The sequence below is a fragment of the Pelodiscus sinensis genome, chromosome 8, assembly GCF_049634645.1.
Source record: "Pelodiscus sinensis isolate JC-2024 chromosome 8, ASM4963464v1, whole genome shotgun sequence".
NCBI lineage: Eukaryota > Metazoa > Chordata > Testudines > Trionychidae > Pelodiscus > Pelodiscus sinensis.
Genome location: NC_134718.1, coordinates 18835236 through 18859905, shown reverse-complemented (window position 1 = coordinate 18859905; position 24670 = coordinate 18835236). Strand labels below are relative to the sequence as shown.

Here is a 24670-nt window from a genome sequence, read left to right as displayed (position 1 = left end):
AAATGGCTAAAATCAGATAGACTGCAAAAAATAAGCAAAGCCACAAAATACTGCTTCTCTATCTGCCAGATAGATTAGGTTTCCTCTTGTTGCTGAAAACATTTTAATTTTACACCTGCCAAGGGGAGGGTGTTAATTAGCAGGACAACAAACTAAGTGGGGAAAACCCTTCCAGTATTTAAAATATTTTCCACATTTAAAAATAAAAAAAATACTTTGGATACACCAGACTACAAACATTGAAAAGTTTGAGGATTACCACTACACCTCAATCCTATGTTAAAAAGTTTAGATAAAAACCATTAAGTTTTACCAAATAAATAAAATACTCCTTGCTATGTTTTAGGAAAACATTTAGATTTTATTTTGATGATCGCTTTAGTAAGGCTAAAGCCAATGCAGCAACCATGAACAGTAAACAAAGACAAGCTAAATCTCTTGCACAGAAAGCCACATAGAACTGGCAAACAAATGCTAAAAATCACATCATATGCTAAAGAATACAGGTAAATCAAACCTTAGGCCATATGCAAATCTAGTCATTTTATATCTACCACAAATACAACAAGTAAAAGAGCAGGATGTCAAAAGAAACTGTTTTAGTCGAGATTATTAAAGACCACGCTACTTCTAGGCTTCATGCTTGAGCTCCAGCCTGAGCCACAAGCACTGTTTAGGCAGCTATGGAATTGATGGAGAGATACAGCTAGGGGCCTTTCATTATGGAAGGATCTGGGGCCACACGGGGTATTGTTTTGCACAGCATTTTGAAGCAGTAGAGTGAGCCTGGTTATCCCACGTCTGTCAACCCAGTTGGGGGACTTGGACTCCTACGGGCTCCAAAACACTGCCAAACTCCAGACACTTCCATAAAAACCAGTATTCCTGAAGTGTTGCTCTTCCAAGAAGAGGGAAAGATAGAAGGCTACTGTAAATATGCAAAATCATCCTTTAAAAACCCCCCACAACTGTTACAGGCAACTATAGGAGGCCCCTGAGATGCGACCGCCCGAGTTCTGACCCCCTGCGCTTACAACCATTTTTGTAAGTGTGGAAGCAGCCAGAAATCCCCAACTTACATCCTCAGCCTGCATTTACGACGGCGCACTGTGCCTATCGTAAATTAGGGTTTGAGTTACGACGCCCCTAACTTGCGACATTTCCCCAGGAACCGATCATATTCCAAGTCAGGGCCTCCTGTAAATGTCCTTTCTTCTTTGATATAGGGCCTCCATATATTCTCAATTGTGAGAAGTTAGTTAGCAATATAATATTTTCCAGACCACAACAAATGCAGAGGAATACCATGTAAAATTCTGAACAGATTTTCAGATTGTACTCCTGGAGATTGCTATAAGGGAAGTGTTTCAGAGACATGTTATCCATGTTCCCTTTGCCCTAAATGAATGGGCTCCAAGTAGTAATGGTGCCTGAAACATGGCATCACATAGTCCGTGCAAAATCAAATCCATTTTATTAGCTCTTAAATGGAAATTACACTCCTCGTTGCAGACTGCAAAGGCTATTTCCTAAATACCTTAGGCCTATATAATGAGAACTCAAAGACAACTCAGTATCTAAAATGAGGCATTGGGAAGGTGAAACAGGACATTAAAAGGCTAGTTTAGTCAAAATTTGCACTATTTTGGATAACATTTATGTCAATCAAGTCAACCTCCTTGATTAACAGAACAGACATGGAACACCATCAATTTACAGCTAGACATTTCAGGACTGGATGTGTTCTTGGAACAATTTGTTTGGCATTAATGGCATTAAGGTTGTTAGTTTAGCTGTGAACTAAGCAGCCAAGTTAAAACAAAAAGCAACCTCAAATTCAGCCTCATTTGGGGAATATCTGAAGATCAGAAAATTCTTAGGTCCATAACTATGTGCTATAAAAGGCTAATCGGAAATGCCAACTATGTTGCATTATGTCATCAAACTCCTTAGCTGTACGTAGCAGCCATGCAGAGTCTTTTCCTTGAAACAATTCAACTCCTTTCACCAACATGTCTTCTAATGCCAATTTAGCAATTTGTTCCAAAACTGAAAGCTTGAGAAAAATGAGTAGAAGAATGAAACCCCCCCCCAAAAAAAACCCCAAACAACCCCTCCTCCCCCCCCACCAAGCTAATGGAAAAGCCACCTCAACCAAGGTATCTTTTCTTTTATCTTGGTGTTAAATGAAACATTAATGTAATCTGGAGACTGTTGCTAACCGCTGAAGATGTTATGTCAAGAGGTAAAGCCTCTAAAACTTCAATTCACAAATTTAAAAAACCCGATATTTAATAAAGTATCAGACTGATAAAAATCATTGTAAAATTCAAAATAAAAAAAATTAAGGCACTCAAGAAAGTGCATTACATAATGCAACACTAAGGAAAGACTCACATTACACTACATTAATGTTTGTTACACTGAAATACAGGCTGTATCTGTTATACCATCTAGTGGTAACATACTATCAGTTCTATTCTTTCAGTTCAGACCAGTGGTCCAGCTAGTCCAAAATCCAAGTCAGTGTATCTGCATTTCCTTTAAACATAAGTTTTTGAAAGGTTTATAATCTATTCATTCTTATTTATGAGAGGATGAAACTAGCAGGAGAAGTCTCACCCCAGCAGCTTTAAACTTAAAAAACAAACACAGGACCAAACAGTTTGTCCAGTTGTAAGAGCCACAAAAAATTTAAGCAAGGTAGTACAGTAAACTTCCGGTAATCCAGCACCTTTAGGATCCAGGGGGTGCCGGATTATCAGATATGCCGGACTATTGGAAGGGTGGGCTATGAGGGGTCTGGGGTGGGGTGGAGGGATGCCACCCCAGACCCCTCATAGCCCCCCCTTCCGATAGTCCGGCTCTGCCCCAGGCGTCCCTGATTCAGCCGTTGCTGGTCAGTTTCAGCAGCGGCTGAATCAGGGACGCCTGCAGCAGAGCAGCTGGAGTGCTCCTCGGCACTACTGCACCAATCCGGCAGCACCCCAGCTGCTCTGCCCCAGGTGTCCCCAAGTCAGCTGCTGCTGAAACTGATCAGCAGCTGACTCCAGGAAGCCTGAGGCAGAGATGCTCTGCCCCGGCTTCCTGGAGTCAGCCGCTGGTCAGTTTCAACAGCAGCTGAATCGGGATGCCTGGGACAGAGCAGCTGGGGCGCTGCCGGGTTGGTCCCCAGCTGCTCTGTCCCAGGTGTACCCAAGTCAGCTGCTGCTGAAACTGATCAGGGGCTGATTCCAGGAAGCCGGGGAAGAGCAGCTCTGCCTCAGGCTTCCTGGAGTCAGCCGCTGGTCAGTTTCAGCAGCGGCTGAATCGGGGACAGCTGGGGTGCTACCAGGTTGGTCCCACAGCCCCGAGGGGCAGTGCTATGGGACCTACCTGGCAGCACTCCAGCTGCTCTGCCCCTGGCTTCCCTGATTCAGCCACTGGTCAGTTTTAGCAGCAGCTGAATCAGGGAAGCTGGAGGCAGAGTAGCTCCAATGGTCTGGCTGCCCGGAGCACTTCCGGGTTCCTGATGGTGCCGGACCATCAGAATTTGTATCTGTACCGGGGTTCTCAAATTTCATTGCACCACAACCCCCTTCTAACAACAACAATTACTACATGACCCCAGGAGTGGCGACTAAAGCCTGAGCCTCACAAACCCAGGTGAGAGCGTGGAAGGGGGAGAACAAGCCCAAATTCCACCTCCCTAGGCAAGGGGGGGGGGGCGGGAGAGACACAAAATCAAAGCCAAAAGGTTTCAGCCTCAGTCAGGATGTCTAATCTGAAGTTCACTATGCAGGGCTGAAGAGCTCAGGCTTCAGCTTCAGGCGGTGGGACTTGGCCTTCTGTTTCAGCCCTAGGCCCAGCAAGTCTAATGCCAGCTCTGGCAATCCCATTAAAACAAGTGTCACAAGTAGGGATGTTAAAATTTGTTTATTCAAGTAAATGTGTAACCACTGAAATTTTCAGCAGTTACACAGTTACATGCTGGGGGGGCAATTGGCTACCCAGGAGCCTACTTGCTTTTAAGCCAGCTTCCTGTGCCCACTGGCTCCTGCTGTGCTCCTGTAGCAACGTGCAGGAAGGGAGCCCTGCATGTAACCGTGCACATTAACTGATGAGCCCAAACTCATCGGTTAACTGTGTAAATGGTTATACAGTCACATCCCTACCGCGACCTACAGTTTGAGAACTGCTGATCTGTACAAATACACTGCAGTTTATACTCAGGCTACCAAACTGGATATACAAGTTTTTCATGTTTTTATATCAAATCAAAATGGTACATATTTTCCATTTCAGAGTGTGAGATATATGTATTAGGTGTACAAGAAGAGGTGATTAAATCTGGATCAAATTAAGGATGTTAAATTTAGATTAATCAAATAGTCAATGCAAATTACATCAACTATTTGATTAGTTGATAAGGGTGCCTCCACCTTTGAAATGTAGTAAGAGCCGAGCTGGCTCTTGCTACATTTCAAAAGCAGAAGCGTCGCAGGGAGCATGGCCATCGGGGGACTTAAACAGTCCCCAGCTGGCCCCGCTCCTTCTCCCTACGGAGATGTTACTGTGGGGAAACTGCCTTTTAAGCCAGCTCCCCCAGCAACGGATCCTGCCCCCTTTGCTGCCTCTCTCTGAGCAAGGGGGGGGGGAGGAGGGCCCATGAGAGCTACCAGTCAATTAGTCGCTTACATCCCTAGTTCAAATGTCAGTTTTGTCAGTGGACTGCCCACTATGCAAAGAGTCAAAGAATTTTCCCCTACTTTTTCTGTATCTTTTGGGGTTTTCCATCACCCCTGTATAAAGGGAAAGCATCTGAACACTCTTATACCAGCCACTGTTGGAGGCAAGATTTTAGAATAACTGAATTGCTGTTCCAACCTGCAATGACAGTTCGTACATACAAATGTTAAAATGGCCAGGAAAGCAAAGGTATTTAGAAGAAAAGTCAGTCCTGACCTCATCACATTATGCTTTAATTACGCACAACTATCAACTACTTGATGATGCAAAGACACCTGGAGCAACTTGAGAATAATTTCAGCTTTAACTGTGTATTTCTACAGACAAACCTTTATTGTTATTGTTATCTAATTTTGGTAGGTGAAATATCATATATACCTCATGTTTAATTCTTATTTAATTAAAAACTATATTACTATCTACAATAGGACAATAATGTGGTGAACTGCAGAACTACTGTAACTTACTATATAGAATTAGAGTAGCCTAGAAAAGAATTTGGAAATTTAAACATGACACAAGTGAGCACAGCATATAAAAGGATATTCTACAAAGAATCCTGAAGACATTTTAGACTACTCTTGGATTCCAAAACACCCCACAAGACACAAGATAAATACTTTAACTAGAATTAAAAGATAGTTGCTGCCAATAAAGTTCATTTTACCAAGCATTTCACTTAAGTTAAATTTTAAAACAGATCTTTCAAACACAACAGACTCACCGTGATGTTTTCGAGATCAAGATGTTTGTTGTGAACAGTTTCACAGAGTCGCCGGATTTTTTCCTTAATTTTGTTCATGTCTTTTTCATTAAGCAGCTTAGCAGAAGAAGCATCTTGCTCTAGCTCCAAAAGCCGAATCATCAGATCTAGACTAGCTCTGTCCAAATCCATGTTCAAACGATCTCTGCTTAGGATGTACATAAGAGCTGCTGTACAAAGTGACAGATTCTTGAAAACAAAAGAAATATAAAATTGTAGCAATACTTGTGCTAGATGAAGACTGTACAACACTTATACAGGAAAAGTTTTTAACAAAGTTGGTTATCTAAAGGAGAAATTGGTCAGATTCTGCCTATGCCAGCACTGAAACTGGTAACTATAACTGTGTCTGAACACTGTTCTTTCTAGCAAGACACTAACTCTTTCCCTGGCCAACACAGGCAAGTCAACAAATCAGTTGTTTAATTTACAAAATCCTGCTAGAGAAGCAAAGCATTTGAAAATAGCCCCCAAGTAGTCACTGGGGCAGAGAGGATAACAAATGAAAACTTCAGGGCAGCAATACAGAAGGGAATTATGGGAAGGACCGGTGCAAAGGGGAAGTAGCAGGGGTTCTGAGGATATAGTTTGGCAGGGATTAAAATTCTGGTTAGCTAGAGAGAAGGCAAGAGAGGAGACAGAGATGAAGACAGAAGAGGCTCTGCAGGGATGAAGGACAAGTCATAAAAATGTCACCCCAGAAAGCAGGGAATCATTGCCTACAGTTCGTTGGGGATTCCCAGCACAGAGCCTCAAATTCTTAGTGGAAGTCCCCCATGAGGGTTCCCTAAACCCAGAGAAACTCTGTCCCTTGAGTTAAGGATTCCCCAGTCTGGCAGTCTGGCCCACAAAAAGCCTGGCAAGAACCAGTCTGTGGTAGGTTGGATCCAGAAGTCATCCCTGGGATTGTCGTCCTGTGTGCTGATCAAACCACTCATCACCACCCCCTTCCTACTCTCTAGGGTATCCTTCTGTCCTGTTGGAAGCTCTGATCTCCCTAGCCAAAGCACAGAGTTGAGTTATTGAGCTTTAGCACAGCAACATAGATGCTGAACTAGCTTAGCTCTGGGAGAGCTCTGCTATAAAGCTATTGACAGCACCCAGGTATCCAAGCACCTAAAGGGACCAAAACCACAAATAAATGCAACTTCCTCTGTATAAGAGTTTTACAGACAAAGCTCATAAGTTTGCCCTCTTTACCAATGAAAGAGAGGTATGTAGCATGGTGCTCCCCTCCCCCAGATAACAATTATTTACCCCGGGCTTGAGAATAAACAAAAGTGTTTTTATTAAGTATAAAAAGAAGGATGTAAGTCACTGCTAGTGAAAACAAAAACAGATCTAAGTTACAAAGCCAAAATAAACAAAATATGCCAGCTATTGCTAATGCACTAAAACTTATTACGTGCAAATTCTGACCTTAAACAGTTGTTCCTAATTATCTCTTTCACAAGCAAGACAAAAATGTAGTTTGGGGCCAGTCCTTCCCCCAGGTCAATCTTAGGTGTTTCTAGCAGGCATCTTGGGTGCTAGGCAGGGAGTGGGGAGGGTCTCCTGATATCTGGCCACTTGCTCTACTGTTATATTCCTCTTGCCCAATTCTTTGTAATCAGTTCAAACTTCTCACCTTGAGCAGAAAAGTACCAGATCCAAACTGAGTTCCACATCAGGTGGCCTGGCTACAGACCAACCACTGTTTGGGCTTATAGGAAAAACAAAACCATTCACAGGTCACTGAATTGATAACCTAGCTATTACGTTCCTAAACTATCACTAAAGAATGGTTACTTACCTCGTAATTGTTTTTCTTCAAGATGTGTTGCTTATGTCCATTCCATGTAGGTGTGTATATGGACACAAACATGCATGCGTCGCCGGAGAGTTTTTCCTCAGCAGTGCCTATCAGGCCAGCAGGGAGCCCCCTGGAGTGGCGCTGGTATACCAGCTGATATATACCCCTGCTGGCCCCCTACCCGCTCAGTTCCTTCTTACCCGAGTACTCCGAAGAATGGGAGGCGGGTGGGATTTGGAATGGACATGAGCAACACATCTCGAACAACAACAGTTATGAGGTAAGTAACCGTTCTTTCTTCGAGTGATTGCTCATGTCCATTCCACATAGAGAACTCCAAAGCAGAAACTAAGGAGGTGGGGTCGGAGCAATGAGAGGGTTATTGGCCTCTTGCACAACAGGCTGAGGAGGGTCGAGAACCAATGCTGTTTGGGCCATGCCAGGGTGATAAGAACCAGGGACGCCTTGAACTCCCGCACTCACAAGAGGATCCTGTGAACCAGTGGGAAGGTGTAGGAAGGCATATAGTAGGCCCCTGGGCCAGAGACGGAGTAGTGTGTCTCCCAGGGAGTCCCTCCTCAGCCCCGTGAGGGAGCAGAACCTCAGACACTTCTTGTTCTTTCTGGGGGCAAACAGGTCTAGGCAGGGAAATCCACACTTGTGGAAGACGGAAGAAGCTACTTCCCTTCTGAAGGACCACTCGTGGCTGGAGAAGGCCCTGCTCAACTGGTCTGCCAGGGCATTCTGGGATCCGGGGAGGTAAGAGGCCATCGGGTGAATGTCCGCCCTGATGCAGAGGTCCCACAGGCGGGGAGAGTGCGCCCCGCCTTGTCTGTTGATATATGAGACCACTGCCATGTTGTCTGATAGGATAAGGACCGACCTGCCCCTAAGACCTCTTGTGAGGAAAGCCACACAGGCCAGATGGACTGCCCAGAGTTCCTTGACATTTATGTGCAGAGAGAGATCATCCTGGGACCACTTACCTCGTGTCTGCATGTCCCCCAGATGTGCTCATGTCTATCACGACTTGGGTGGGTGCTATGGATCTGAAGAATAGGACTCTGGCACAGACCTCCTCCTGCTGTGTCCACTAGTCCAACAATAGAAGGACAGTGTCGGGAACCGTCACTACCCTGTCCCACTGGTGGAAGGCTGGGTTGAGGCCATGTGCTAGCCACATCTGTAGTAGACGCATGCAAAGTCTGGCATGCTGCACAACATAGGTACACGCAGCCATTAGGCCTAGGAGGCGCATGCAGGTCCTGGCCGTGGCCATCGGGAAACCTTGCAGTCCCCATACCACAGACTCGATCACCAGAAAGCAAGATCTGGGGAGGGAGGCCCTCGCCATTGTTGAGTTCAGGTTGGTACCTACTAACTCTCTTATCGGGGTAGGCGTTTGGGTCAATTTGGCCATGTTCAGAAGTAGGCCCGGCTCCCTGAAGATATTCCAGACCACGGTGATTGCACTCGCACCTGGTCTTCGGACCAATTTCTAAGGAGCCAGTTCAGATAAGGGAACACCTGGACGCACCTTCTCCTTAGAGTGGCAGCGATGACTGCCATGCATTTCATGAAGACCTGGGGTGGCCATAGACATACCGAAGGGAAGGGCCGTAATTTAGTAGTGGTCCCTTCCTACCGTAAAGCAGAGGAGCAATAGAAATGTGGAAGTAGGCGTCTTTTAGATTGAGGGCAGCGTACCAGTCTCCAAGGGCTAGAGAAGGGATTATGGATGCCAGGGTCACCATCTTGAATTTGGTTTTGATGATAAAGGAATTGAAGTCCCTGAGATCCAGGATGGGGCAGAAACGCACTTTGGCTTTTGGGACCAGGAAATACCTGCCCCTGCCCAAAACTTCAGGAAGAACTGGCTCTATGGCTCCCAGAGCAAAGAGCTGAAGAACCTCTTCCCGAAGAAGGAGCTCATGAGAGGGATCCCTGAAGAGAGACAAGGTTGGGGGGCAATACGGGGGGAACCGAGTGACAGGGGATGGCATAACCCCCTTTCACCATTTCGAAAGCCGGTTACCTGAGCACATTGGCTCTAGCTTACCTCCTTCACCCTCTGTGCTACTGCCTCTCTTATCAGAGGCAGCAGCACGCGACTTGGGGGGAGGCAGATCTCTTGTGGGGAGCCTGCTTTTAAGCCAACTCCCCATGGGAACCAGCTCCCCGTCTCTCCAACCCCTGCTGCCTCTGATGCAAAGGTAGCAAGGGTGGTGGTGGGGGAATGCTTGTAGTCGACATGATCAACTTATTGATTGTGTAGTTGTATAGATGAGGACATCCCTAATATACATACTGCTGCACACACTGTATCACAAAAATCTGTCTCACATGCAGTGTCTCTCTTTCACACTCAGTGTTTCTCAGCCCCGTCTTTCTGCCTGAGGCCCTGCCCCTTCCTGGAGGCTCAGTGCAAGTCCGTGACTCCATACCAAAATGTATCAAGTGGCCCCCTTGCAAAAATTATTGCCCACTCCTGACCTAAATGCAATTGGTCTAAAAACATAAGATCTCTGTGAGGACACCTAACTTCAACTCCCCATGAAGCTTTTGCTGCCCATCTCCTCCAGTGAACCTCCCACTTTTCAGAGTGTTCTGTAATCATGCTGCTTCAGTTTGCCCCTCAATTCCTGCACCCTCTTTCCTGCCCCATCATAGAGCCCCTAGTCAGTGTAAACCAGACAACAAGGGACACAGCCTGGATGGTTGGCAGGGAGAGATGATATAGACTGTGTTGGAGTGGATATGCTGGGGGGTTGTCACTTTGAGCACAGAATTAGATCTGGGGCAATGGGAGAGCTCAAGGTTTCTGTGCAAGTGCACACAAAAAAACCTATGTAGGCCAATGAGTCTGCTAAGGGAGCAGATAAGCCTCTAAAAGGTTTCTGAGAAGTAGGCAAGCAAAGAGGCTGGGAGCTATCTGTGCAGCAGAGATGACAGGGGATGTGGGAAATCAACAGAAAGACAATGTGTGCCGGGGACCCTAGGATAGCAGCACCCTTCTTTAAGATGTGCTAATAAAGGAGAGTTATTTAATAACTCAGAAAGATTATAGATCCAGCTCATTTAAGCAGCTTGGTCAGGTCACGTGTACTTTATACAGTAGCTTACTTGACAGGGATTTGGTCCATAATAACTATTAGCTTAAAAATTTGGCTTCAACAGCAGAAAAATATAGATTTGTACGCACACCGTATAAGTATAGGAAATACTGGTTTAGGAGTTCTGAACATCAGCCAATGCGGAGAAGAGAGGTTAAATAGTAGGGTCAGTGAGGGGTCATGATGCTAGATTTTATGAAATCTTAATTTTCGATTCATCCCAATATAAAGTTTTGAATCTTAGCGCTATGAAGTTTTCCCAGAAAATACACTCTAGATTTCATTTTAAAAAGGCACAATTTTCAAAGAAATTAATCTTTCAAAAAATATTGGACAGGGGAGGGAAGAGAAGGGTTAAAAAAATAGGGCTTATGACAGAAGTCTGAAGGCAACCTTGATTACAGAACTGCAAATAATGCCGCCATAATAATGTTAAAAGAAAAAAATTCTTCAGCTCTTCTTACATGCACACACACACCAAAAACTAAAGGCCAATTACTCCCACTGAGAACAATTTTGGTCTTTGTCTCTTCAGTCTCATTCTATTTATGTTCTAGCTTGTGGGAACAGATAGTTATCTTCAAATATTATAATGTATTCCATATTTCTGAATTATTCACATGTTTAAGACATTTGAAACATTTTTATGGGTAACTACTGAATTTTCATAAAAACAGTTTTTGTTTTAAAAATTAAATAATCTGGTACTCTGAAGTATTCATAGCATATTTTGGACAAGACAGACATTTAAGCTGCAGTTTCTTGAAAGTTTACCAATTATGTGGAATAACTATTTTTCAAAGATGATAATTTGTATTTAAGAATACTTCTGAGATACCTGGTAATTTTATTGTGCCTACTGGGCACAAAAGAATCTTACCCACTGCACTACTATTCATATCCTCTTATGATAAACTAACCATTTTATTTTCTCAAGCCCACTATAAAGTACTGTTGCAAAGAAAGTACTGATTGATTTTCAACATTTCCAATTATGTTATCATTCAGTGCAAACTCTCTCACTATTAATAGTTACAAAACTGTAAAGAAACATTCTTATATGTCCTTTTTAAAAACCTTTCTAAATCTAAGTGAACCTAGCACTACCTATATCATCAATGAACACAATAGCATGTGGTAAGAGCAAGTAGGGATGTAATACTATAGTCCATTAAATGATTAATCACTATTTGGGTGGTTAACACTATCAGCTACATGCAATCCCCTCACCCACTGTAGCTCTGCAAAGCACATTTTTTAGTGGGCTGGCCAACAAGTTGTTTCAATCCTGGATTCCAGCATCAACTCCCACCGCACCTCTGCATTAGAAGCACTTTAATAGCTGGCGCGCTGGCAGGCTGACAGTCCTGGCTCCAGCCGGGTCCTGGCAACTACCCCCGCTGCGACTCTGCATTATTAGGGGAGTGAGCCAGCCTGCCTGCACAACAGCTCCCCAGTCTCCTAATAATGCACAGCCACAGTGAGAGTAGTCTCTGGAACCCAGCTCCATCTGGGACTGAGCGCTTACAATGCTAACTCTTATTGATTAATTGTGCAGTCAATAAAATCTGTTGACTACACGATTAGCTAATTACACACTTTTTACGCAACCCTCGGAGCAAGCATTATTTTTTTGAAGTAGTTATTGTTTCCCCATTCCCTTTTGGACTGATTTGAGTTCTCTGTTGCTTTTGTTGAGTCTTAGAACCAAAATCTATTTCTAATCATTTGAACTAAATTAAAAATATTAGTGAAACACAAGTGTTATGTCATGTAGATCTATGCAACAGCAGTGAGGAAGTATGCAGAAGGATATTTTATTTAAAACAAATATGTATCCTCCTGTTACAGAATAGCACACTATTATTGACAAAAACACTAGTAGCTGTTCAGAATCTCTTAGTTTCTATATCTAAAATACATTTAAAAGACATTATATGAAAGCCTAACTTTCTTTTCAACATATCAAAAGTGGATGTTTACTTGGTCAAACATGTTTCTGGAAAAAAACAATTTAAATCAAATATTGCAAGCGCTTTTTTGAAACTGGTGTTTTAGTTCATCAGAAAATAAAGAAGTGGTTGCAATTATGAAGATAGCACAAGATGTTATTGTACATTCATACAAAGTTCATTCATGTGACTCCCTTAACCAGTCTCCTGGTAGCCTGTGTTTAGCTACCTTCAATTTCGCAATACAAAATGAGATTTTATTTCATGTGTGCATTTTCATGCCACTCTTGATTCTTGCAAGAAAACAGCAAATTCAATGTTGTTGTTAGCCAAATCAACTTATAAGAGATGTCAGAGAAACAGCTGGTTGGGATTTTGACTACACAAAGGATCGAATGGATATTTCCAAAATCATTTTCAATAACAAACTCTCCTTATGACATTCTCCAAAAAGGTCTTCAGAGGAAAAATGGCACCCACAAAACTTAGAAATGGTTTTCACTGAAGGTGATCAGGAACAGGTAACATGGATTCACCAAGGGTAAGTCATGTTGACCAACCTGATTACCTTCTATGATGAGATGAGATCAGATACCTGGCTCTGGGGACATGAGGAAATCAGTAGACAATAATATACAGTAAACTTCCAATAATCCAGCATCTTTAGGACCCAGGGGGTGCCGGATTATCAAATATGACAGACTATCGGAAGAGGAGAGCTATAAGGGGCCTGGGGTGGAGTTGGGGGGGATGCACCCCTTGGCGCTGCGGGACCAACCCGGCAGCACCCCAGCTGCTCTGCCCCAGGCGTCCCCAAGTCAGCTGCTGCTGAAACTGACCAGTGGCTGAATCGGGGAAGCCGGGGGCAAAGCAGCTCCAATTGTCCGGCTGCCCGGAGCACTTCCGGGTTCCAGATGGTGCCGGACCATCAGGAGTGCCGGACCATTGGATGCCGGACCACTGGAGTTTTACTGTACCTTGAATTTAGCAAAACTTTTGATACGGTTTCCCACAATATTCTTGCTGGCAAGTTAAAGAAGGCAGGCTTGGAAGAATGGACTGTAAGGTGGATGGTCATCAATGGCCCAATGTCTATTTGGCAACTGGTATCAAGCAGAGTGCCCAAGGAGTTGATCCTGGGGCTAGTTTTATTCAACATCTTCATTAGCTATCTGGATGAGGGGATAGATTGCATTCTCAGCAAGTTCATGGATGACACTAAGCTGGGGGGAGACGGAGATATGCTGAAGAACAAGAATAAGGTCCAGAGAGACTTACACAAATTGGAGGATAGGACCAAAAGAAATTTGATGAGGTTCAACAAAAGCCTGCAATCCTACACTTAAGAAGAAAAGAGCCTATACACTATTACAGGCTACGGATTGATTGGCTGGCCAGTTGTGCAGAAACAGTCCTGGGGATGACAAGAAGCCAGATACAAGTCAACAGTACGTCTTTGTTGTCAAGAAGGCAAATGGCATACTGGGCTGCATTAGTAGGCGCATTGCCAGCAAATCAAGGGAAGTGATTATTCTCCTCTACTTGACACTGATAAGGCTGCATTTGGAATATTGTACTTAGTTTGGGGGCCCCCACTACAGAAAGAATGGGGACAAATTGGAGAGAGTCCAGCAGAGAGCAACAAATATGATTAGGGGGCTGGAGCACATGACTTATGAGGAGAGGCTGAGGAAACTGGTCTTATTTAGTCTGCAGAAATGAAGAATGAGGGGGAATTTGATATCAGCCTTCAAGTTCCTGAAGGGGGTTCCAAAGGAGGATGGAGCCGGGCTATTTTTAGTGGTGGCTAATGACAGAACAAGAAGCAATGGTCTCAAAGTTGCAGCATGGGAAGTTTAGGTTGGACATTAGGAAAAACTAGTTCACTAGGGAAGTGGTGAAGCACTGGAATGAGTTGCCCAGCAAGGTGGTGGAATCTCCAACCTTAGAGGTTTTTAAGGCCAGGCTCAAGAAAGGCCTCACTGAAATGATTTGGAGCTGGTCCTACTTTGAGCAGGGACTAGATAAGGGCTGGCCAACCTGCGGCTCACGAACCTCATGCAGCTCTTCCCCCTCTTAAATTGCGGTTCATGAAGCCTCCCCCATGGCTCGCGAAGCTGCCCCTGCGCCCCTAAAAATGGTCACCAGGCCCCCGGTGCTCACCGTCCGGCACGGCAAAGCAAAATGGCACTGACAACATGGCACCGGCCGATGGGAGCCTGATGTGGCTAAAAACACCGCTGGGGCTTTCCTCCACCTCAACAACTTTTTTCCCCTCGGCCTTTTGCACTCTATCCCCAACTATTGTGGCTCTTTGCCTTTGATGGGCTGGCTACTCCTGGACTAGATGAACCCCTGAGATCTCTTCCTATCCCAATCTTCTATGAGTCTATGAACCCAACTGGTGAGGTTTGAGGGAAAGTGAAAACTCAGCTTCATCTCACTAGCTGAAATAAAACAGGTCACCCTTTCAAGGTCTTTCATTAAAAATTAATACTGTACTGCCCTATAACTTGCAGCACTAGTAGCGTAGGATGCACACTATGGACAGCTACAAAGGAAAAAGTATCTACATTCAAGCTATTTTATACTGACAAGTTTAAGTTGAGATAAAAATAAAGAATAATCCAGATATTTATTGCAGTGAAATTGAAAAGAAAAATAGTAGTGTTAACTTATCTAAGCAGTACTTTAAACTAAATAGAATTAAATAGTATGAAAACTGAAAGTGGTAAAGAAGATTTGAAATCAATGACAAACTCAGCTCCAATTCTACCACTTTTGATTGCATGAAAGAGAACACAGGCACTCTCTACTTTCCCATGTTGTGTTTCTGTGTAGACTTCTGAAGTTGGGCCATTATTTCCAAATGTTAAATTCAATCAAACTATTTAAAAAACGTAATTAATGCACTTCTATATTTCCAAGATTCCCATTCATGTGCAGCCATTCTAATGTGACTTGAAGCTAACCAAATTGTATAGGGCATATGGAATAGGAATACCTGGTGGTGTTGGGAATCATCCAGTGTTTTGAAGACCATGGCTACCATCCCATGTGCTCTCAGGTGCATCCGGAAACTGGGCATGGCGCATTTTGTCGCCAAGCTAATAACACTAGAAAAAACAGACAAACATTAATGTCTTTGAAAGTCTCCACATTTATTTAAGAAAAAGGCTAGTCAAGCAAATAAGTCTAACAAACATGAATATATGTATATCAGAAAATCCAGCTGCTTGTGGGCTTACAAAAAGGTTTGTTATATATTTATTTCATCCTTGTAAGATTTACCACCAATTTCAAATGATGAAAATATGCAGCATTCTATTTTAGGACTGCTTACTCAGACTGGGCTTAGCTGGTTTCTTCTTTTACTGTTAGATTCAATAGGGTTGCAAATGAATAAGATCAAGGGTTCTGGGAACAACTTTAGCTGAAAGAAAAACCTTCACTGGGTAAGACACAAGCTTGGTGAAGAGGACTGAGGAAAGTTTATTGTGATCTGACGCCCTGGTTAAAAACTGCTATGGCTTATTTGTAATCCCTCTTTACCATGCCTGAAGTTTCAAGTGCTAATCTAGGGGCTAGGACGGGGTGGGCAAATACTGTCCCACAGACCAAATCAGGTCTGCCACGGTTAGCCACCATAATTTCCATAATTTAGCCGTGGGTTATATTTGTTTTTACATACCCCACACACTCCACACTTCCCTTCCTCTCCCCCCTCGGGGCATACTCGGGTGCGGAGTATATTTGCTAAATTACGGTACCTGTGCTTCCACAGGTACTGGGGAATCACAGCTCCTGTTGATCCTGGCCAATGGGAGCTATGATCACCCATACCTGTGGAGGTGCAGGTAAATATAGTGGCAGTGGCCCACCTGGGGCTAACCCTTGTGAACTGCCAACATTTCGTTGCCCACCCCTGGGCCAGGAGGATTTTGGGTGGTGGCGATGAGGAGTTTGGACTAACCCACCAAGTCAATTTTGAATTTTAGTGAAAAAGGAGGGCCCTACCATAGCAATCAAACCATCAGGTATGTATACCTCTCTCCCTTCCCCCGTCAATATTCAAAATGCCTGTTTAGAGTGGGTAGTCATGTTTTTGTTCCTCCTCTTGCCCTACATACGGTTTTTTATTTACTTTCTTAAATAATTCTAATTGGGATTGTCTGAGTTTTCAGCTGCACCCTGAACAGGTTTTACTAAATACGTTCCCTTAAAAATCTGTGAAGTTTCTTAATGCCGCATTCAGCTGTGCTGTACTCAACTTTTTTAAAAAAAAGTTATATTTTCTTACCACTGTAGTTAAAAATTAAAGGTCTTCAAAGGTGTAAGAAGAATACAAATATCAGGAGTAGAATGGAATACTACATTATAAAGAATTCTCCATGACACCAATGGAATCTTTAAAAAGCATATGAAACTGTCCTCTTTTACAGTCTGCAATCACAGCAGCATTCAAGGTTCAGTTTGCCACCACGGCTTCTGACTCTCCTAACTATCCTTATCCCTATATGTTGGTTTCTTTGGAAAACACACAACTTGCATTGATAGGATGAAAATTTCCATTAGTACAAGTTAGATCTAATATCCTATATAATTTTAGAAGCAGAGAACAAGATTTAAAAGATTTTTGAAAGTTTACAGAGAAACAGCTTATTGAATGTGAGTAACTTAATTCTAAAGTTCTTAGTTACAACGATTATTTACATCAGGGGTGGGGAACCTAAGGCCCAGGGTCAGACGCAGTCCCCAGCTTGCCTGGATCCAGCCCTCAGGGTTCAGGGTCCTTCCTCCCAGCATTGGGGAGCCTGCCCGGCACTCCAGCCCCCCGCCCAACTGATTTTTCTGTGGGTCAGTGGCCCACCACTGATTTACATAATTGTATATCTACATAACTCAATCAGGAGAACTGAGATCTCTGCAAGTTATGGTAAATCAATCAACACTATTGCAATGGCTTGAATTAACTAGACGTAACTTAGTATCTGCTTTTCAAAATTATATAGCTATTTTTGATACACTCCGGAATGCCAAATAAAGTTTCACTATCATCTAAATCTACAGTGCATGTTTTTCTTCTAGAATAACTGTAGTTTTGCCACAGCTATAGAGAAACAATTATACAAGTATGAAAGATAAAAGGGATTTTATATTGCTATAAAATCACTGTCCTAGATATTAGATCTTCAAACTATAGAAAACTGTATTGAACCAATATTTTCAGCATGTGAATTGTTACATTTAATTCCATTTGTGTCAAGAATAGCATTTAAATGTACAATGCAAGAAGAAAATGTAGAGATGAGCAAAATATAACCAAACACTAACTCTAATGTTCATGTGTTAAATAGAGAATGGTGAAGGAAACTTTAGCATGATGATAATATATCGATGTCAGTAAGTGTCTGGGGATGCTTTCTTACACATATATTTATAATTCTTTAAAAACTGAAATTTCTATTAAAGAGCAGTGGATTGATGCTTCCTTCCTTGCTTATAATCATATCCAAATAAAGAAAAGATAAAGACTGCAAAAAATAAATTCATTTGTAATCAGTACAAAAGTAAGTTAGGGGATGTAATTTGACTGTACAAAATCCTCTTTTATCCTTCCCCACATTAAACATTCACATTCATGACACTATAAATGTCATCTACCATACTTTCAGATTTGTTATTGCTGCTGTTCCAGGCAGCAGAAACTCTAGATAACTACTGACATTTTACAGTCATATCAAATATTTAGAAGAACTATATTTAACTCACTTTTTTCCTTTCAATACAAGAAAGGAACATATACAAGATACTTTAAATATCTCACCTAAGGCAACGTGTGTTTAGGGGCTGATTGCTCTTCAGTCCGCTTAGCAAGTATTCAATATCATCTGTGAACTCTTGATTTTCACCAAATTCCACTACATCATTGAAGTGCTTTACATGCTGAACAACAGTGTACAACTGGAAGATACAAATATATATTGAACACAATACATTGCTGTTGGGACAGATATAAAGTTAACACATTTAATATTATCTTTGAAAAACTGACTAGACTAATTCATATTTTAGTGAAGATAATTTAGGTCATTCAACTAAATATGCAACAATACCCCTACCTTTAACGGGGAAAGCCAATGCTTCATTTGACACTATTCATTCAATATATATTAGAACCAATAATTACTTTAAAATTTTCTTGAAAATACTTACTTCCTTGTCTTCTTTCCTACATTTCAATGCAGTTACTATCTCTTGATAGGGCTGAGTAGGTATTGTCACAGTTTTTATCACTTTGGGAGGTGGTGCAGGAGCCTTAAAAACTCCATCATCTTTATGAACTGCCTCCTTTGAAGATAGCCTTACCTATCAATGAGAAAGTGAATGTTCAAAACAACTTCCCATTTTAGCAAACACACACTAAACATACAGAAACAGAACAGGGTGTGCATTTATCAAAATCAAATCTTGGGTTTTCTAAGACCCCAGAGGTGTTCATGTACCATTCTTCAAATCTGGAAGCTGCCATGTAATTTAAATGGATGTCAAATATGTAACTTTATTTAAGGAAAAAAGAGGGTCTGATGGGACTTCAAAATTAAAGGAGCAGACAGAATCGTTTGCACTGATTAACTTAAACTGATTGCCAGGGTAGGTGAAATAAAGTTAAAATTCTTTGTTGACTCTTACTAATGCACTGGTCATTTTATTTCCCAGAGGTTTAACACCTGTGGTGTACAACACACTAGCCACATGTGGCAATTTGGCCAGTTGAGTGTGGCTAGTGTGTGGCGGTTTGCTTCAACTAGTTGGACACCACAGTCCTTGACATTACTGAGCTGGTTGCTATATCCAATCATTAGCACACTTTACCCTAGTCTCAATGTGGGCGTGACACTGAATGTTTACCTTTGTCTCAATGTGAATGGGATGAAAATCTGTCTATACATTTTAGAAATGTGCATCTAGTCATCTCTCTGAGTTAGTTTGTTCAGAAACTCCTCCTAAACGAGAAGAGCTAACACCACCAAATTTGGTATACAGTTTCCTGTTATCCTGAGCACAGGGGAGAGCTCTATTGCAAATTGACCACCAGGAACAGCTGCACCATTAGAGGGGAAGAAAGTGGCCAGAAGGTCTGGGGCTCACCATTTTGCCTGGCACCAGATTGGGTAAGTAGCCCACATGCCCCAAACCTGACCTGTTGGTGACAGCGATGGGGAAAGGGGCAGAGAGATGACAGGAGGCCCCTGCTGGTCAGGAGCAATGGGGAGAGAGGAGGCAGAGAAAGCCCCGCGGACCGGGGAGTGGGAGAGAAAGCCTGCAGGCTTGGAGGGAGGAGAGGCAGAGAGAAAGCCCCATGGGCTTGGAGGGGGAGGGGAGCAGGGTTCCCCCTAAAGTGCACACCTAGAATTTGATCATCACACACCTTCTTAGAAGAGCTGTGTAGAGGATGCTCAGCTGTTCTGGGGCAGGGCCACATGGCCACTATACAGCCCTGGCCCTACCTTCATCCCTTTCCTAGGGCTAGAACTGCAGCCAGGCTGGGCCACATGGTGGCTGCTGGAGCTGGAGCCTGGGTCGTAACACTAAAAATAGCACTGCAGCCCCAGATCTAGTCTGGGCTGCGCCCCTTGTGTCAGGACAGGAGCCAGGGCTGCAGTGCTATTTTTAGTATCACAGTCTTAGCCCCAGAAGCCACCATGCAAGCTCCAGCATTAGCTGCTCCCAGGGTGGGACCATGTGGCAGGCAGCTGCCTCGTGTGCTGGGACTGCAGTTGAGGCCGCCTGTGGTGGGCTGGGACCACAGTACTAAAAATAGCACTGCAGGCGGCCCTGGCTCCAATCCCAGCACAGGAGGCAGCCACCCACCACGACAAAGGCAGAAGGTGAGGGAAGGGGCAGGGGGAGAAATAAGAGGAAGGTGGGGGTTAGAAGAGGAAGGGGCTTGTGCTAAGGTGAGAGGAGGGGGCAAGGGCAGGAGAAGAAAGGGGAAGGCACCAAAGGGCAGGGTGGGAGGGACAAATGCCATGGGGCCAAGAAACAACCTAAACACAACAGTTCTTTCCTAAAGACAATAGTTCTCTTTATTACATATAAATAGTCAACTTAGGATGCGTCTACACTGCACCATTATTTCGAGACTAGCCAATTAGCCCGTCATAAGATGGGATTTTCAGGTCTCTCCTCAATGTCCGTCTTCTCTCCTGAGCCTCCGGTCTCTCTCTTCTCCTCATACTGCCTCCCGCCCCCCCCCCCTCCTCTCAGCTCTCCTCCACCTCCTGCCTCTTTCTCTCTCTCTCTCTCTCCTCCTCCCCCTCCTGCCTCTCACGTGGGGGACCGCGGAGCCCAAACGGCCATTTGGGCTCTGCACTCCCCATGCTGCATGGGGAGCACGTAACCCAAATGGTCGCTTGCGCCACTTGCTCCTGTACAGCAGCCCAGCTGAGCAGTGCAGAAGTCAGCCAAGCGCCATGGCAGGAGGCAAAGGGGGGCGGGGTGGTGACATTCACAGCGAGTGGGCGGGGCCTAGAGTTGCTGTCACACCGCACATCACCGCCCCACCCCCTTCATCTCCAGCCATGGCGCTCGGCTGCCTTCTGCGCCGCTCAGCCGGCTTCTGCGCCGCTCAGCCAGGCTGCCACGGGGGAGCAAGTGGCGCAAGTGGCCATTTGGGCCCCACACTCTCCATGCGGCACGGGCCGCCCAGAAGAACAGCCAGCATTTCAGGAAACAGCGCCCGCCGGAGGGAACAGCCAGTATTTCAGCATTACAGACTCTCAGACACTGGGCTACTATATATATGATAACTAGTATTATTTCGAAATAACAATGTGAGCATCTACACAGCCATTCTGTTATTTTGAAATAATGGACAGACAGATTATTCCAAAATCAGTACACCTCATTCTACAAGGAATAATGCCTATTCTGAAATAGCTATTTCGAAATAAGATGTGTGTAGATGCTCCGCAGCTACTATTTCAAAACAGCCCCTCACTAGGGCCATTCTAAGATATTCCTACTCTCCTGGGGCTCTAAATCGAGATAGCATGTCTACATTAGGGAAGCCTGCCTCGGATTAATTGAGTCTTTCCTGTTGTGTAGACATGCTATTTCAAAATAAGCTATTTTGGAATAACTCCTCTAGAATAGCTTATTTTGAAATAAGCATGCAGTGTAGATGTACCTTTAGAAAAAGTAGTTACACGGAAGACACAAACTAGAGCTAAAGCTCACTATGAATCAAATGCAGATTTCCCTTAATTGTCGGATTTGATCCGCTCATAAGCATTCTTCAAAGCTTGAACGTTTATTAAAAAAATAATGTATGAGAAAGGTGACAAATAATAGTCTTTGCTTTATTCTAGTGCACACATACATCTGATGGTGGTATTTCAAGTGGTCAACTCAACTACAAGAGTTCTTATTTTTCCTCAAAGCAAGAACTGTGTATTTACATGGAAAGGTTATCAAAGGAGTTTATGTAAAGCTGGATGTGTTTAATGAATTTCTTGGTTTTAAATGAAAATAATCAGCAGACAATAAAACAAAGGACATTTAAGGCATCTTCTGAAACTCCTTGACGTTAAGAAGCATCTTTCCATTAACTTCATGGAACTTTGGATCTGGTTCTTTAAGCTAGTATTTTATATAAAGCTTTACTTAAGAACAATTTAACTAAAAAGAGTGATGTATTATGTTATTTACTTCATTTTATGTCCTCTAACAAAGACATTCAAAGTATTCAGAGAAAAATATTTTCTCTACCTTTTTGTACATATAGAAACAAGAACTGATAAAGGTCCTTGTAGAGCAAGAACTTTCATGGTCCTCTTATTTAAAATAGATAAGTTTCATTTCTATACATTATGCAATCATTTACCTTGGCAGTTCTGAGCTACAGACAACTGCTGTCTGACCACTAACTCCATGTTCTTAGCTACAAAGTCTCCCATTGAACAAGTCTGAATTTAATGGTATGAATGCAATAAGTACAATTGTTTCAAACAAACACTAGGTACAAAGATGCTTGAATTAAATCAGATAAAATAAACCCTAAATTTATTTTTGTTCCAGTTATTATTGTGCTATTAAATCTTCATTCTTCACACCAGAAGGTCTATTTGGATCACAAAAGCAACTAAAGCTGCCAAACAGAAAGGGAACAGGCAGGTTGTTTGAATTATCTGAAGCAGAATGTGGCTCACCACACTTCAGAGACATTAGGAAACCCGCAAAACAAATGACACGTAGTTTAGTCCTGTCTAAGAAATGCTACAATATTGTGCAGCAGTGGTACGTGCACAAGTGAGGGGCACCTAGAATGACCTCACAGTCACTGTCACAATCTGGAGTCTGAACCTGGCCTTTACTACAAATTACACTTGAACCAACAGACACTTAGTCCTCCCAAGATGTCTACGCCACCATCCCTCAACACTGTCCCCTTCTGATCCCCACTTCTCTCACAAACCCTGCTCAGTAACTCACCAATACACTTGGTTTCCGCTACATGCTAAGTGCTCTTTCGAAAAAAGGCGTTATTGAATGCAAACAGGGCTTTTTCGAAAGAGAGCATCCAGACTGCCTGGGTGCTCTCTTTCAAAAAAGCAGCTCACTTTTTCAAAAGACGTGGTTGCAGTCTAAATGCTCTCTTTCTAAAGAGAGTTTTTTGAAAGAATCTTTCAAAAGAGGCTTGCAGTCTAGACATATCCTTAGAGGCTACTGCTAGCTGTAGCCACAACTACTGTCTCCTACCATTTGACCTCTGAAAATGATTCCTGTCTGCAGGTAGCAGTCTTTCCATTTTTTCTCTGGAATAAGTGAACATGCAGAGAGGAAACATTGCAGAGCACTGAGGAAGCCACAATAAATTAAGGATGGTTTTGCAAATTAATGGCATTCTTCCTACACTTGTTTTATATGTACTCACATTTATATTTTATACACAATGACAACCCTTACTCTCTCCACATGCTTGCACCAGTTAGAAGTAATGTGGAGTGAATCCCTGTTTCACTGTAGCTATCTAGTAAATACCCAGCCTTTTAGCTATTTCACTGGGATAGTATAACAATTTTTCACTGGGACAGTATTACAGTTCCAGCCTGTTTTCAGGTTGCTTCTGCCAGACTCACTCCTGACTTTCAAGATTAGCAAGAAGACAGGAAACATTATCCAATAAAGATGAGACACATCTCAAAATGTTTCAAATTAATTACTAAACCCTTCCCCCCAAAAAACAATTGCCATTTATGCTTATCCTCAAACTCAGTTTTTCAACTTAAGCCTCTCTTCAGAACCAAGCATGCATGAATCCCATGAACTCTACAAAGGCAAATGAAACTTTATACTGATGTACAAATGTAACTGCCTTGTGCACTCAGGGCCTAAATTCATGTAAAGTACCAACCAAAACTTTCAAATTGTATATATGAGCCCTAAAATGTTGTGCCTGATTCAGTTCTTGGATTAACAGCTTTCCTTTGAAAGCAAATACCAGACTAAGTTTGGATTGGTTCTCTAAGCCAAGAAGCAGAGGACTTGGAATAAGCAGATGTAACTCGAGCCCCCAACCCTGTGCTCCCCAGGCAAACCCTCTAGGCTACTCCAGAAACCTCCCCACCTCCCTATCTTTAGGACATCCCCTCGCACACTCCAAATCCCTTGGCCCAAGACCAGAGCCTGCACCCCAACTCACTACCCCAAAAGTGAATGAGATTTGAGGAGGAAAGGGGATGGTGTGAGCAGGGTGAAGCCTTGGAGAAGGGATGCAGCAGGGGCGGGACATTCGAGAAGAGGGGAAGGAAACTGAGCAAGGGTATTTGGGTTTCAGTAAACCTTACATTGCATTTTAATAGCAAAGGTGATCTTGTGGTTAAAAAGGTTGGAGACCACTGTTTTAGAGGGATCAAAGTTAAGTTTATTTCTAGAAAGCATTAAATACATAACCTGCTCTCATCCTTATTCGCCATTTCTTAAATCTTAAAATTTGGTAATAAACTTATGATTGTTTTCACTATAAATACTCAGGCCCGTGATATTAATTGCTGCCCAAGCTGGAATAGGTAAACTTGTATGTACATCGCCTCCTTGGGGACAGCAGACCTGAAATTACTGAATGTATGGTAGATGTGAGACCACAAATTCTCATTGCAACCCAGGGAATGCTTCAAAATGCTTGGGCTGAAGCATACCTACTATTAACCAGCAAGGCAATTAAAGAGGAATGTAGTTCTGGAGTTATTGTTTAGGTGGCTAAAAGACTAGAAGCATCAGGCAGATAACTAGGTAAGGAAATCTCTGTTGAGGAAAG

General features: G+C 43.1%; 1 protein-coding gene across 3 annotated transcripts in view; it reads right to left on the bottom strand.

The window, feature by feature from the left end:
* The window catches only part of WAPL (WAPL cohesin release factor), a 131981-nt gene that overhangs the window by 19409 nt on the left and 87902 nt on the right, over positions 1–24670 (bottom strand). For all 3 annotated transcript variants that reach the window (XM_075934835.1, XM_075934833.1, XM_075934834.1), the window contains exons 6-9: positions 18565–18717; positions 18176–18312; positions 15353–15464; positions 5453–5680 (exon numbers count right to left, since the gene is read on the bottom strand). In XM_075934835.1, the coding sequence (XP_075790950.1) occupies positions 5453–5680; positions 15353–15464; positions 18176–18312; positions 18565–18717 (630 nt within the window). The remainder of the gene's footprint in view (positions 1–5452; positions 5681–15352; positions 15465–18175; positions 18313–18564; positions 18718–24670) is intronic.